This window comes from Hemibagrus wyckioides, linkage group LG22 (assembly GCF_019097595.1).
Source record: "Hemibagrus wyckioides isolate EC202008001 linkage group LG22, SWU_Hwy_1.0, whole genome shotgun sequence".
NCBI classification, from domain to species: Eukaryota; Metazoa; Chordata; class Actinopteri; order Siluriformes; family Bagridae; genus Hemibagrus; species Hemibagrus wyckioides.
The window spans coordinates 19,228,866-19,244,675 of NC_080731.1; the positions used below are offsets into that span (position 1 = coordinate 19,228,866).

At 39.9% G+C, this 15,810-nt stretch overlaps 2 protein-coding genes and 1 long non-coding RNA gene across 4 annotated transcripts in view; 1 reads left to right on the forward strand and 2 right to left on the reverse strand.

The window, feature by feature from the left end:
* The window catches only part of LOC131343167 (uncharacterized), an 8,172-nt gene extending 3,374 nt beyond the window's left edge, over positions 1-4,798 (forward strand). Inside the window, exon 6 of the mRNA XM_058374608.1 lies at positions 4,437-4,798. Within this exon, the coding sequence (XP_058230591.1) occupies positions 4,437-4,568 (132 nt within the window). The 3' untranslated portion in view covers positions 4,569-4,798. The remainder of the gene's footprint in view (positions 1-4,436) is intronic.
* A 1,599-nt stretch (positions 4,799-6,397) lies between these two features.
* On the reverse strand, positions 6,398-7,019 carry LOC131343076 (uncharacterized). Of its 2 annotated transcripts, none has more exons than XR_009203101.1 (3): positions 7,008-7,019; positions 6,761-6,916; positions 6,398-6,462 (listed from the first exon to the last, which is right to left on the reverse strand). It is a non-coding gene; the product is annotated as an uncharacterized LOC131343076 (long non-coding RNA). The 2 variants fall into 2 exon arrangements; XR_009203100.1 differs by having other exon boundaries at positions 6,406-6,462; positions 6,695-6,916.
* On the reverse strand, positions 7,020-14,411 carry LOC131343774 (RLA class I histocompatibility antigen, alpha chain 11/11-like; the record flags this gene model as incomplete). The annotated part of the gene is made up of 4 exons (XM_058375705.1): positions 14,212-14,411; positions 11,227-11,484; positions 9,229-9,504; positions 7,020-7,309 (listed from the first exon to the last, which is right to left on the reverse strand). Coding segments are annotated over exons 1-4 (891 nt in total), but the record flags the coding sequence as incomplete, so codon positions are not given.
* Between the last annotated feature and the right edge of the window lie 1,399 nt (positions 14,412-15,810).

Here is a 15,810-nt window from a genome sequence, read left to right on the forward strand (position 1 = left end):
CCAAACCTTTACCTTCACCAAACCTTTACCTTCACCAAACCTTTACCTTTACCAAACCTTTACCTTTACCAAACCTATACCTTCACCAAACCTATACCTTCACCAAACCTATACCTTTACCAAACCTTTACCTTCACCAAACCTTTACCTTCACCAAACCTTTACCTTCACCAAACCTTTACCTTTACCAAACCTATATCTTCACCAAACCTTTACCTTCACCAAACCTTTACCTTCACCAAACCTATACCTTTACCAAACCTTTACCTTTACCAAACCTATACCTTCACCAAACCTTTACCTTTACCAAACCTTTACCTTCACCAAACCTTTACCTTCACCAAACCTTTACCTTCACCAAACCTTTACCTTTACCAAACCTATACCTTCACCAAACCTTTACCTTCACCAAACCTTTACCTTCACCAAACCTTTACCTTTACCAAACCTTTACCTTTACCAAACCTATACCTTCACCAAACCTTTACCTTCACCAAACCTTTACCTTCACCAAACCTTTACCTTTACCAAACCTTTACCTTTACCAAACCTATACCTTCACCAAACCTATACCTTCACCAAACCTATACCTTTACCAAACCTATACCTTCACCAAACCTATACCTTCACCAAACCTATACCTTCACCAAACCTTTACCTTTACCAAACCTTTACCTTCACCAAACCTTTACCTTCACCAAACCTTTACCTTCACCAAACCTTTACCTTCACCAAACCTTTACCTTTACCAAACCTATATCTTCACCAAACCTTACCTTTACCAAACCTTTACCTTTACCAAACCTTTACCTTCACCAAACCTTTACCTTCACCAAACCTATACCTTTACCAAACCTATACCTTTACCAAACCTATACCTTTACCAAACCTTTACCTTCACCAAACCTATACCTTCACCAAACCTATACCTTTACCAAACCTATACCTTTACCAAACCTATACCTTTACCAAACCTATACCTTCACCAAACCTTTACCTTCACCAAACCTATACCTTTACCAAACCTATACCTTTACCAAACCTTTACCTTCACCAAACCTATACCTTCACCAAACCTATACCTTCACCAAACCTTTACCTTCACCAAACCTATACCTTCACCAAACCTATACCTTTACCAAACCTTTACCTTCACCAAACCTATACCTTCACCAAACCTATACCTTTACCAAACCTATACCTTCACCAAACCTATACCTTTACCAAACCTATACCTTTACCAAACCTATACCTTCACCAAACCTTTACCTTCACCAAACCTATACCTTTACCAAACCTATACCTTCACCAAACCTATACCTTCACCAAACCTATACCTTTACCAAACCTATACCTTTACCAAACCTATACCTTCACCAAACCTATACCTTCACCAAACCTATACCTTCACCAAACCTATACCTTTACCAAACCTTTACCTTCACCAAACCTTTACCTTCACCAAACCTTTACCTTCACCAAACCTTTACCTTTACCAAACCTATACCTTCACCAAACCTTTACCTTCACCAAACCTTTACCTTCACCAAACCTTTACCTTTACCAAACCTTTACCTTTACCAAACCTATACCTTCACCAAACCTATACCTTCACCAAACCTATACCTTTACCAAACCTATACCTTCACCAAACCTATACCTTCACCAAACCTATACCTTTACCAAACCTTTACCTTCACCAAACCTTTACCTTCACCAAACCTTTACCTTCACCAAACCTTTACCTTTACCAAACCTATATCTTCACCAAACCTTTACCTTTACCAAACCTTTACCTTTACCAAACCTTTACCTTCACCAAACCTTTACCTTCACCAAACCTATACCTTTACCAAACCTATACCTTTACCAAACCTATACCTTTACCAAACCTTTACCTTCACCAAACCTATACCTTCACCAAACCTATACCTTTACCAAACCTATACCTTTACCAAACCTATACCTTTACCAAACCTATACCTTCACCAAACCTTTACCTTCACCAAACCTATACCTTCACCAAACCTATACCTTTACCAAACCTTTACCTTCACCAAACCTATACCTTCACCAAACCTATACCTTCACCAAACCTTTACCTTCACCAAACCTATACCTTTACCAAACCTTTACCTTCACCAAACCTATACCTTTACCAAACCTATACCTTTACCAAACCTTTACCTTCACCAAACCTATACCTTCACCAAACCTATACCTTTACCAAACCTATACCTTTACCAAACCTATACCTTACCAAACCTATACCTTCACCAAACCTTTACCTTCACCAAACCTATACCTTTACCAAACCTATACCTTTACCAAACCTATACCTTCACCAAACCTATACCTTTACCAAACCTATACCTTTACCAAACCTATACCTTTACCAAACCTATACCTTCACCAAACCTATACCTTCACCAAACCTATACCTTCACCAAACCTTTACCTTCACCAAACCTATACCTTTACCAAACCTTTACCTTCACCAAACCTATACCTTCACCAAACCTATACCTTTACCAAACCTATACCTTCACCAAACCTTTACCTTCACCAAACCTATACCTTTACCAAACCTATACCTTTACCAAACCTATACCTTCACCAAACCTATACCTTCACCAAACCTATACCTTCACCAAACCTTTACCTTCACCAAACCTATACCTTTACCAAACCTATACCTTCACCAAACCTATACCTTTACCAAACCTATACCTTTACCAAACCTATACCTTCACCAAACCTTTACCTTCACCAAACCTATACCTTTACCAAACCTATACCTTCACCAAACCTATACCTTTACCAAACCTATACCTTTACCAAACCTATACCTTTACCAAACCTATACCTTTACCAAACCTATCCCTGGAGATTGTGTTGAATATCAAATTTTCTTTGATGATTTTTGTTTAAACAGGTGTCCAGATGATCTGAGCCATATTTGGTGAAGATTGGACACTTTTGGAGAAGGGGTAGTAATAACAGTATTTAGATATAAGTATATTAAACATGTTACACAAAATTGCACAAAATTTGTTACCTAGGTTCAGGTCATGGCAAAAGTTTTGGGTCAATATATGGATAAATTCAGCTTCACTTCCTGTTTGGTGACCTCACTGTTTGATTCTGTGGCCAGTTATGGGTTAACTGTTTGGACTGTCAAAATTATTTTATTTTATTTTATTTTATTTTATTTTATTTTATTTTATTACTCTAAAGATAACGTGAAAAAAAAAACTATTGGAAAAGTAGCGAAAAAACAGCTTTAGCTCGAAATCCAAAATGGTGGAAAATCATAATTAGAAATAAATTGACATCATAGGATACGTTGAACTCATCTCAACAAAAAACGTGAAAACAGAAAACGTGATTCATCTGACCAGGCCACCTTCTTCCATTGCTCCGTGGTCCAGTTCTGATGCTCACGTGCCCGTTGTTGGTGGTTTCGGTGGTGCACAGGGGTCAGCATGGGCACCCTGACCGGTCTGCGGCTATGCAGCCCCATACACAACAAACTGTCCTGCACTGTGTATTCTGACCCCTTTCTGTCAGAACCAGAATTAAATTCTTCAGCAATCTGAGCAACAAGTTCTCGTCTGCTGGATCAGACACACGGGCCAGCCTTCGCTCCACACGTGCATCAATGAGCCTTGACCGCCCATGACCCTGTCACTGGTTCACCACTGTTCCTTCCTTGGAGCACTTTTGATAGATACTGACCACTGCAGACCGGGAACACCCCACAAGAGCTGCAGTTTTGGAGATGCTCTGATCCAGTGGTCTAGCCATCACAATCTGGCCCTTCATCAAACTCGCTCAAATCCTTACACTTGTCCATTTTTCCTGCTTCTAACATCAACTTTGAGGACAAAATGTTCACTTGCTGCCTAATATATCCCACCCACTAACAGGTGCCATGATGAGGAGATACTCAGTCTTATTCACTTCACCTCTCAGTGGTCAGTATGTTCGATCAGCTGATTGGTGTATATAGTCAATATATTAATTGTTTTCGTATAAAATTTCGTAAAAAGTATTTGTATTTTTTCATTGAGAAAAGATAAATGTGTTGATTGTTTAAAACAACAAGAACAGCAACTACAACAATAATAATATCTGTGTTAATTTGGTGGGTTGTGATTTCCACCACTGTGATCCAGCTGACTCTTTAGAGCAGAGATTTACATTTTTAGAAAAACCTGAATCTATTTCTGCTCTATAAGATTTATTCTCAGGAGCAAAGTACACACACACCCAGGTTCTCAGAGAGAGGCTCTGAAGTTTCTCCTCCACGAGGGCTTCATGATCTCTATTAAATCTCACTCCAGCTCAATAACAAGCTCAATATAAAATATATTCAGTGTCCCTGATTTATTTTTATATTTTATGGTCTCTGTGTATCTTCTGTGTTCCTGCAGGTTTCTGACTCGGACTCTGTGAATTACGCTGCACTTCAGTTCTCTAAGAAGAAAACCAAGAGGGACAAGAGACACGATGTAAAGGAGGATCCACATGTTGTGTATTCTTCAGTGGGACAGAGGAATGTGTGAACATAATGTCACATATCATTTACTGCTTACTTCATATGACACTGATGTTTCTGAAATCACATTTACAGACTCAGTATTATTATATAACTGCAAGATCTTCAGGATTCTGTACATTTATTTTTTTTACTTGAAATCCAGTATCAAATCTGTTACTTTATCGTCCAGTGTAATAAAATATTCAGGGGCAAATTAATTATTTCTTTGTTTTGGTCTAATAAAATAACAGATTTGTAAAGGCTCTGGCAATAAAAGCTACTATTTGTGTCAATCACTTATGGTGATATTGTGTCAAAACTTTGTCCCTGTGTCCCATAAAGCACATTTCATCTCGTCATCTTGTCATGAAGCAGAAATCTATAGCAGAAATCTCATTTGCAGGCTGCTGCTGTTGTTGTAGGAACATAATGAACGCTGGGGGTGATTAAGAGTTTAATTTAATTAAGAGTTGAATTTAAGTTTCATGGTAAATCTCTAGTTGATCAGTAGGAGGCAGAAATTCTCTCTTATATTCAACATTCAAGAGCTTTATTGTCATAAGGGGGAAACAAGCATAACTTACAAGGACAATACAAAATAAAAGCAAAGAATATACAGTAAAGTGTAATAAAAATATAAATAATAGTAGCATAAAAAAGAAAGTAATGATAGAGAAAGAAGAAGAGAACCCCTATTCTAATTAGAAAAACAACTGGCAGTAAAAAATTCTTCACAGTATAAATGTGAGTGTATAAGTATCAATAAAGTGATAATTTTTAAGTGTCAGTGTAAAGTCCAGTGTCTAAATTGACCATGATTATCCGTTATGAGTGTATGATGGTCCAGCAGGTAAGTGCAGAGTGCCATTGAACACTGAATTTACCCTGATGATACAGGTGGAAGTGGCAGTGGGTTTGGACGATTTATCAGTCTAATGGCCTCGGGATAAAAACTGTTCTATTGTTCTGAGTCTTCAGCTCAGAGAGTATCACTATGGCACAGTTCCATGTTGAGTCATTGTTTACGTTTTACGTGTGTTTTTGTTTTTGTCACGTTTTGTCTCAGCCCACGTGTTGTCGTTGTTTACTATAACCTGTTTTCGGTTTGCTCTTTAATCAGTTTGTATATTTTAAGTGTGTTTTTGTACAAAGTTTTGTTTAGTGTGTAGTCGACTGTGATCGTGATTTCTAAAGCTTCAGTTTATGCTTCTTAAGTAGTAGACTGGAATTGCCTCCAGAATTTACTGATTTTTACTGAAATCCACACTTTCAGTACCTGAGCAGTGTTTCCTGGGGCAGTGGCTGTCACACAACTCCAAAGAGTGACAGATACACCCCCATGCTTAACAGATGACAAGGTGAAAAGATTCTATTCAGCCTTCATAGAGTGTCTGTGCACTAGTGTGGGTCCTCTCTAATCTTCCAGCTGAAAGATCAGATTGCTGCAACTGGTCCATTTGGAGCTTCTTCACCTCCCAAACCACACATCACTGTCACTGCTGTTTTCCAGCTGCTACACAGTTACTTAGCTATCTATTTCTTTTTATAGATTGCAGTTTGCAGACACAGTGTTACACATCATCACACTTCTTACATCTCACGTCCTCTCTCTATATAATCATTGTGTTATTGCACTGATTCTACTGCACTGTTTGTTTGAATGGAAGACAGTCATTATCACTAATATTCATCTTTTATATTTGGTGTTAAATGTGTCTAATGTGTTAAGTTCTTCAGCAAGAAAAAACTACTGAGTATTTAAGAAATAAAATAATTACAGTTACTTTATTATACAGAGTTTATTATACAAAAAAATAAACCACAAAGTAGACAAGCAGGAAAAAATAGATATCTTTTATATTTTCCACAAACACTGTTTAAGAATATTTAAAATATACTCTCCATCCTCGTAGTGTCTCCTAAAAATCACACAGAAAGAAACACAAAGAGATTTTCTGTAAACCATGTCAAACACTCCAGGACACAATCTGGATTAAACATTATATAAAAACAAAACTTAATAATCTATTAGATTTTAAATATTATTAAATTATTATACATTATTATAAATTTTATGTAGTGTATTTGACTTTCATATGAATGAAACTAAACTTTAAAAGACATTGTGTCTGTATCAGATTTGTGTCTAACCTGAAATTGAAACATCTCTATATCTGTTCTCTGAAAACTCCACATCTGCCTCCTTCCTCCTCTCACCTGTTCTTCTTCTTCTCCATCTCCAGACCATAATTCCAGCACAAACAACGAGAGCAAGAACAACAGTCATGACCACACCAACGATGAGTCCTCCACCTGATCCTCCACCTGATCCTCCACCTGATCCTCCATTTGATCCTCCACCTGATCCTTCATCTGTTAAAGCAATGAGTTTTTATTATCTGCTGCATCAGTAAATGTGTTTTCACTGTAAATCTGCAGTTTTATAGGAAAGTGTTTCTCTTACAGATAGATTTTTATGATTGTTTATGTTCACATTCAGCACTAACTCCTCCTTCAAGCTGCTGTGCTGAATCACGCAGGTGTAGGTGTGTTTCTGCAGATCCTCAGCTGGGACTTTCAGAATGCTTCTCTTCTGGAAGCTTCCATCCTGGTTGGGTAACGCCTCTCTGAGCTCCACGCCCTCGCTCACGCCCTCTCCGCCCTTCCTCCAGGAGATCATCACCTCTTTGGGGAAGAAACCTGTAGCGTGACACACCACCTCTGGAGAAGGCGAGTGTTTCTGGAACACTGATGGTGTAGGAGGATCTGCAGAGACACAGAGACAGAAATATTAAGAGTCTCTGAGATTTATCCATATATAAATAACATGAGAAAAAGTGACTTTAATTATTTTAAAAACGACTTTTGTTTAGAATATTTTTTTGACAGTGAAACAGTGAAATTAAAAGCTGTAAAAACCAGTTTAGAAAAAAAACACAAAATATAAAAAGTGTGATATGTTCACTTTAATAAAATGTGTTTTTGTTGTTATTTTGATGTACAGGGGTTGGAGAATGAAACTGAAACACTGGCCAATTTAGTATTGGAGGTTTTATGGCTAAATTTGACCAGCCTGGTGGCCAATCTTCATTGATTGCCCATTCCACCAGTAAGAGCAGAGTGTGAAGGTTTAATTAGCAGAGTAATAGCACAGTTTTGCTTAAAATATTGCAATGCACACAACATTATGGGAGACATATCAGAGTTCAAAAGAGGACAAATTGTTGGTGCACGCCTCGCTGGCACATCTGTGACTAAGACAGCAAGTCTTTGTGATGTATCAAGAGCCACGGTATCCAGGGTAATGTCAGCATACCACCAAGTAGGACGAACCACATCCAACAGGAGTAACTGTGGACGCAAGAGGAAGCTGTCTGAAAGGGATGTCCGGGTGCTGACCCGGATTGTATCCAAAAACATAAAACCACAGCTGCCCAACTCACTGCAGAATTAAATGTGCACCTCAACTCTCCTGTTTCCACCAAAACTGTCCGTCGGGAGCTCCACAGGGTCAATGTACATGGCCAGGCTGCTATAGCCAAACCTTTGGTCACTCGTGCCAGTGCCAAACGCCGGTTTCAATGGTGCCAGCAGCGAAAATCTTGGGCTGTGGACAATGTGAAACATGTATTGTTCTCTGATGAGTCCACCTTCACTGTCAAGGACTACCGAACCAATCTGGAGGACCATGTGCACCCAATGGTTCAAACATTGTACCCTGAAGGCGGTGCCGTGTATCAGGATGATAATGCACCAATACACACAGCAAGACTGGTGACAGAGTGGTTTGATGAACGTGAAAGTGAAGTTGAACATCTCCCATGGCCTGCACAGTCACCAGATCTAAATATTATTGAGCCACTTTGGGGTGTTTTGGAGGAGCGAGTCAGGAAACGCTTTCCTCCACCAGCATCACGTGAGTGACCTGGCCACTATTCTGCAAGAAGAATGGCTCAAAATCCCTCAGGACTTGTATCTGTCATTCCCAAGATTTAATTGATGCTGTATTGGCCGCTAAAGGAGGCCCTACACCATACTAATGAATTATTGTGGTCTAAAACCAGGCGCTTTCAGTTTCATTGTCCAACCCCTGTATGTAAATTGGTGTTTCTACTGTAATTGCCTATTTTTATGTTTTTGTTATTGTAAAATAATTTTTTCTTGTTGTTGTTATAACATAATTAATTTTAATTACTAACTTAATTTTTTTTCCTGTTACATAAAATCAGTCATGAACTGTTATTTTCAGCCTAAAACTTAGTCCCATATTTTTAAATCAGTATACTTTAATGCAGTCTGTAATTACATCCATGTCTAAGTAACTCAATAGAAATACATTTTCATTCCTAAAATCAGCTTTAGAATGTGTGTCCCCTGGTTTACTTTACTGTAATCAGTCTGGCTCTCAGTCTACAGAGTTTTCACACAGTATAAGATAAAGCCTTTAAATTTCCTGTTTCCACACATTTCCTGTCTTAAGGCATCAGACTTATGGTAAGAGTTTGGAGAAACACATGTGGGTGTGATGGTCAGGGGTGCACAGGGTGCACATGTACAGGTGTGTGCGTGTGTGTGCATGTGTGTGTGTGTGTGTTTGTTGCAGTGAAAGAGTTTTTATGAGGTAGTGTAAGGAAATGATTGGTGTGTGTTACAGTCACACTAACAGAGCAGATCACACACTTTACCTTTCCTCTCCAGAGTCTCTCTGCCGTAAGACACAAACTTCTTTATCCAATCAATACACTCCTTCTCCAGGTAGCTCTTCTGCTTCTTAGCCTCATATCCTGTAGGATCCCACTCCTTTATAATGATCACAGCTTGAGGTTTATCTGCAGTCCAGGTTCCAGTGTTCAGGTCCAGAGTGATGAAATCTTCTCCATCATAACCGAACTGATCATATCCTCTAGTGGTGCTGTTATCATAGAGCTCACAGACGTACATCCTCTGGAGTGTGTGAACTCCTACACACACACACACACACACACACACTTTTAAGTGTAATAAGTGTAATCAGAAGCCGTGGGTGGATAAGACCATCCGGATACAACATGCGGAAAGCAGTGAAGGAGGCGAAGCAGCACTACGCTAGGAGAAAACTAGACTCACAACTCCAACAGAGTGACTCTAGGAGCCTGTGGCAGGGATTAAGGACAATTACGGACTATAAAGCACCAACATCCGGTATGATGAATGCGGAAGTGACTCTTTCAGACGAGCTGAACACCTTCTATGCTCACTTCGAGGCTGCAGCTAATGATGCTAAAGCTAATGCTACAGCTAATGCTAATGGCTGTAGACAGGAAGAGAATGCCAACACCAATGCGTTCATCATCTCTGAGCATGACGTGAGGAGAGCCTTCAGGAGAGTGAACACCAGGAAAGCAGCAGGACCAGACGGAATCTCAGGTCGGATCCTCAGAGCCTGCGCTGACCAGCTAGCACCTGTGTTCACAGACATATTCAACCTCTCCTTAACCCAGTCGGCAATCCTCACGTGCTTCAAAGAGTCCATCATTGTTCCTGTCCCGAAGAAACCCCATCCTGCTTCCCTCGACTATCGCCTCTGTAGCCCTGACCTCAGTAGTGATGAAGTGCTTTGAACGGCTGGTCAGAGACTTCATCATCTCTTCACTATCTGACACACTGGAACCACTACAGTTCGCCACCGCCGAACCTCTCAACAGATGATGCCATTTCTTACCTCCTTCACACATCACTCACTCACCTGGACACTAGAAAGGGGAATTATGTTAGAATGCTGTTTGTTGACTACAGTTCAGCATTTAACACTATAATCCCCTCTCCACCCTCACCACCAAGCTGGAGCACCTGGGACTCAGCCCATCTCTTTGTCAGTGGATCTCCAATCCTAACTGGCAGACCACAGGCAGTAAGGATGGGCAGACATGTCTCAGCCTCACTCACCCTCAGCACTGGAGCCCCCAGGGTTGTGTTCTGAGCCCCTGCTGTACTCTTTGTACACGTATGACTGCATGGCCACAACCTAACTCCACCACCATCATCAAGTTTGCTGATGACACCGCTGTGGTCGGACTGATCTCCGACAACAATGAGACGGCCTACCTGGAGGAGATTAAGACTCTGAGGACTGGGTGCCGGCGGAACAACCTCCACCTTAACATCAGCAAGACTAAGTCTATTCACTTATTCACTGTAACTGTTCATTACACTGAGATGAACAAGATCACAACCTGTTCATGAATATATCCATAATCCTCAAACTAAACATTCACATTTCTCACACATCAGCAGTTTACTAAACAGGAAATGAGTAAAGATCGAAAGTGTTTTGTGTTATTTCATGCTTTTCAGTGAGATACATTCAGTTTATCACTAGCTCCTGGTTTCTGGTTCTCTCTAATCTTTAACTGTGACAGTATGAGACCCTGACAGTGATACAGGACTGCTTTTATTCCAGGTTCATTTTTATTCCAGGGTTTTGATCATACATGAATAAATCATTGTAGCTGTGCAGAAATAAACTGAGCTCATGACCATGAAACAGATCAACTTAACAAGCTGCTTTATTAAAGTTAAAGGCTTTTGTTTTTTTTTTACCAAGTGTATCCACCATAGTGCTGTCATATTGTGTGTGTGTGTGTGTGTGTGTAGAGTACAGTCAGTGTGTAGTTATTCAAGCTCTGAGTGTGTTTTATTCTCACCTTCAGTCTGTTTAAAACTTTGCATTACAGAAATCAGGTGGAATATGAAGGTGTCCTGTTCATCCTGCTGCTTCTCCATCTCGCTTTTCCAGTAATCTGGATCATCAACACTGATCTTCTTCATCCACTCTGTCTTTGGGATCATCTTCCTGATGTTACTGTCGTAATACTGAAACTGCTGTCCATCCAGCAGACCAACAGAAGTGAAATTTATCCTTGCTGTCACTGCAGTGAAGAGATACTGAAGAGAGTGTGTGTCTGTAAAAGATGAAATTGTTTTCAGTTAAAATTTCATTCATTCTTTCTTTCTTTCTTTCTTTCTTTCTTTCTTTCTTTCTTTCTCACTGTTCCTACTTTTTTTAGTAGAATTGAGATAATCACTTACTTGAGATAGTTGTCACTTCTATTGATCTGATTTTGGAAAAAGACTTTTGATACTTTTTATGGGGAAAAACTAAATCATAACCCCAGCTGAAGAGATAAAATATATAAACCAGAACACAGAGAGATTTATACTTCAGTAACAGACACATAAGAGCTTCCCTATTATAAAACTCCAGTCCCCCTGCTGACCACACACTGACCATACACCTGAGTCTGTCACCCCTTTCTTCTGTTTCAGTGTTATCTTATTTTACACAGGAGGGGGTCTAAAACATTTTTACACACCACACTCGAGAGCACCCTCTACAGAACTAGTTGGCGAGCGGAGCGGACGAATACATCGCCATGTGGCGCCATACGAGGAAGACAGCTTTGTTTACATTTGCCGGCATAGGTGAGTGACATAGGTACTTATGTACATTATGTGAATTCCGATTTACGGCTTAAAATCACATGCTATGCCTGTAGGAATGGAATTCGACGTAAGCTGAGGACCCCCTGTAATCAAGAGACCAAAAGAGCTTTGAGTGGATATAGTTGAAGAAAATGTGCTCAGAGATTTCAATATCACTTTCGCCTAATTTACAAGAGTTTTGCTCAATTTCAAATTTTGATGGAAGGAATTCTTTCAATAGATATACTATATTGCCAAAAGTTTTGGGACACCCATCCAAATCATTGAATTCAGGTATTCCAATCACTTCCATGGCCACAAGTGCATAAAATTAAGCACCTAGGCATGCAGACTTCTTCTACAAAAATTTGTGAAAGAAAGGGTCACTCTCAGGAGCTCAGAGAATTCAAGCGTGGTACCGTGATAGCTTTCCACCTGTGCAATGAAAATTTCATAAAATTTCCTCACTACTAAATATTCCATGGCCAACTGTTAGTGGTATTATAACAAAGTGGAAGTAATTGGGAAGAACAGCAACTAGGCCACAAAGTGTTCATCAGAGTCAATAGCTGTGTGGCCTTCAGATTAGCTTAAGAACCATGCGTAGAGAGCTTCATGGAATAGGTTTTCGTGGCCAAGCAGCTGCATCCAAGCCTTAGATCACCAAGTGCAATGCAAAGTGTCAGATGCAGTGGTGTAAAGCACACCGCTACTCTAAATCAGTGGAGACCTTCTCTGGAATGACCAATCATGCTTCTCTGTCTGGCAATCTGATGGACGAGTCTGGGTTTGGCGGTTACCAAGAAATCGGTACTTGTCTGACTGCATTGTGCAAAATGTAAAGTTTGGTGGAGGGGGATTATGGTGTTGGGTTGTTTTTCAGGGGTCGGGCTTAACCCCTTAGTTCCAGTGAAAGGAACTCTTAATACTTCAGCATACCAAGGCATTTTGAACAATTGCGGATGGCCCATTCCTGACTGTGCACCAGTGCACATAACAAGGTCCATAAAGACATGGATGAGTGAGTTTGGTGTAGAGGAACTTGTCTGGCCTCAACCCCATAGAACACCTTTGGGATGAATTAGAGCAGAGACTGTGACCTTCTCGCCCAACATCAGTGCCTGACCTCACAAATGCGCTTTCTAGAGGAATGGTCAGAATTTCCCATAAACACAGTCCTTAACCTTGTGGAAAGCCTCTCAGAAGAATCAAAGCTGTTATAGCTGTAAAGGGCGGGACAACTCCATATTAAACTCTACAGATTAAGAATGGGATGTCATTAAAATTCATGTGCATGTAAAGGCAGACGTCCCAAAACTTTTGGCAATATAGTTTATGTCATTCATTATTTTAAATTGAAGCTCTTTATTGGCCCACTGGTTCTCAACTGACAGCTCATCTCTAGTGACGTCACTGACGCGCGACTTTGCCAGTTATGCCGAGTTCACACTGCAGGATTTCCCCAGTGGTCAGATCACTGTTGTTTTCACACTGCATTCAGCTGCTGCTGTGTCCACATTGCACGACTTCACAATAGGAAGAATCACTGACCACTCTGTCTGGTCCGCAAACTGCGTTTCACAACCGAGCGCACGTGAGAAGTGATAAGCCATGCTTGCTGATATTGTGGTCTTTAACTTCCCTGAACTGCGCACTGCCCAGTATCTCACTGTCTCATTGGCTGTAGGTCATCGCCGAGGTGTTTTTCAGCCAGAACTCCTTCCAGGACTTTGAGTCCCCGCCAGGTCCAGATATTTAACATGACTAATATTTCATGGGCGTCGGGGACTCATCGGTGACCTCAGATCGCGTCTCTGACCATTCACACTGTGTAATGGTCACTGCGTGCACGAGCTCCGATTTGCCTCCGATTTCGGGCATTTGTCGGCGATTTCGCAAAACCTGAAAATTGGGGCTAAAATCAGGCTAAAACTCGCAGTGTGAACCCGGCATTAGTGTTTAACCCTAGTAACACAGTTAGTGTTCGGAGAAACCGAAACCGAAAGTAAAGACGGTCACCGTGTCACAGCACCTTGGGTTTAATGTACGCCTTTTTAATGTTTTAAAGTATTATAGTTTAATGTTCTACATTGTACGTTATCTTTAACAAGATATTCTAATTATATTTTCATAATCTGTTGAAGTACTGAGACACATTTACACAAAACAGTTTTAATATCATCTGATAGTTTAGTGTTAGAACTCACCTGATAATGAAAGAGGAGAAAAAGAGAGAAGGAGCAGAACTTTCATTAAAACGCTGCCCTCCTCCATTTGAACTCTATAGAAGATTGTTTATGAACAAATTTAATAAAGACAGCCATAAATAAATTCCGTAAAGCTCTTTATAGGACCGAAAGATTCGACGCTTCTTTCGTGGAAGTTACCGCGCTCCCTGTTACGTGATGACGTAACAGTGGAGTGTGTTTTTACTCCGCCCCTCCGCGGCTTGTCCTTTAATTTCATTTTAAATTAATTACAACAGTGTTAGAGTTCATACATCTAGCAACTGAAACCAATTCAATAAACTTATTATAATATTGATATAGTTTATATAACTTTGATTTGTTTTATCCACGTTGTTTTCGTTCTCCTAGTTTTCCGTGTAGTAACAGACACGCCCCATGTTTATACAGAGCCTGCTGTACAGCAGCCATTTTCTCTCCATGATTATTAAAGATTACCGGATTATTTCTGCTTAAACTGTAGCTATTGTTTAGAGTAGGTTTCAGGTGTTTATTTTTTTAAAACAACACGTGGTCTATTTTCTGTTTATTCTATCAGCCGAATGTCTGGGTCAGCTGAATTTTTGTGTATCTGCACCACATCATGTATTCACTATTATTAATATCATTCAGACACAACACCTGACCACACAGTGTCACTCAGGGAATGACAGAGGAACAGGATCCCGATCGCTGGCTGGAACTATTTATACTGATTCACAATACACTTTTGGTGTAGCTCATGATTTTGGTAAAATTTGGCATGCACATGGTTTTAAAGCCAATTTCACATGCTAATTTTTCAGATCATTTAGACGCATGTAATCTAAACATCTAGCTGTCATTAAGGTCAAGGGTCATGAACCAGGAGATTCTGAAATGGCTCAGGATAACTCTTTACCTGATGAAGAAGCCAAATAGACTCCCAAAGAGGGCACACCCTTAGCTTTTGTGTATACAGTTCTGCCACAGTATTTTTTGTTTGCAAATATTTTGACTCCACTAGATATTGATATATCTTTTTTTACAGACACAGGCTACAAAACAAGATCTTTTGACTTGGTCTTCTGAGAACCGTTCACCCTCAGATGAGGACGGACTGATTCCCTATACCCTCAGGGCTGCGCTGCACTCTCCTGATCTGTCTGTTCTGCCATTTCTCATGCACCATTTTCATGGTATCTCATATGCTGGATGAAGAGGAATGATTAAGAATATCAACAAACAATTTTGTATTCTAAATGTTACTAAAACTGCCAAATTGATACTGATGTCAATATCTCACATCTGACTGGACTTAGGCAGAATAAATCCCTCTCCACATTTTCACCTCAACTCACCTTCTGCACCTGCAAACACTCAACAACAAGCACAAGCTAATTCTTTGTGACAGCTCTTTCATAATAAAACTATAGAATATATAAGATTACTGGAACTTCTGAAGGTCTTTCTGAGCTCTGTGTTGATCTCAAGCTGAAGAGGAAACAACATTCAAGTCAAACACATCGCCTCCTGTTTACTCTGTAATTAAAATGTCATTAATTCATTAAAACTTGTTACTTCACTCATCACACTGATTAT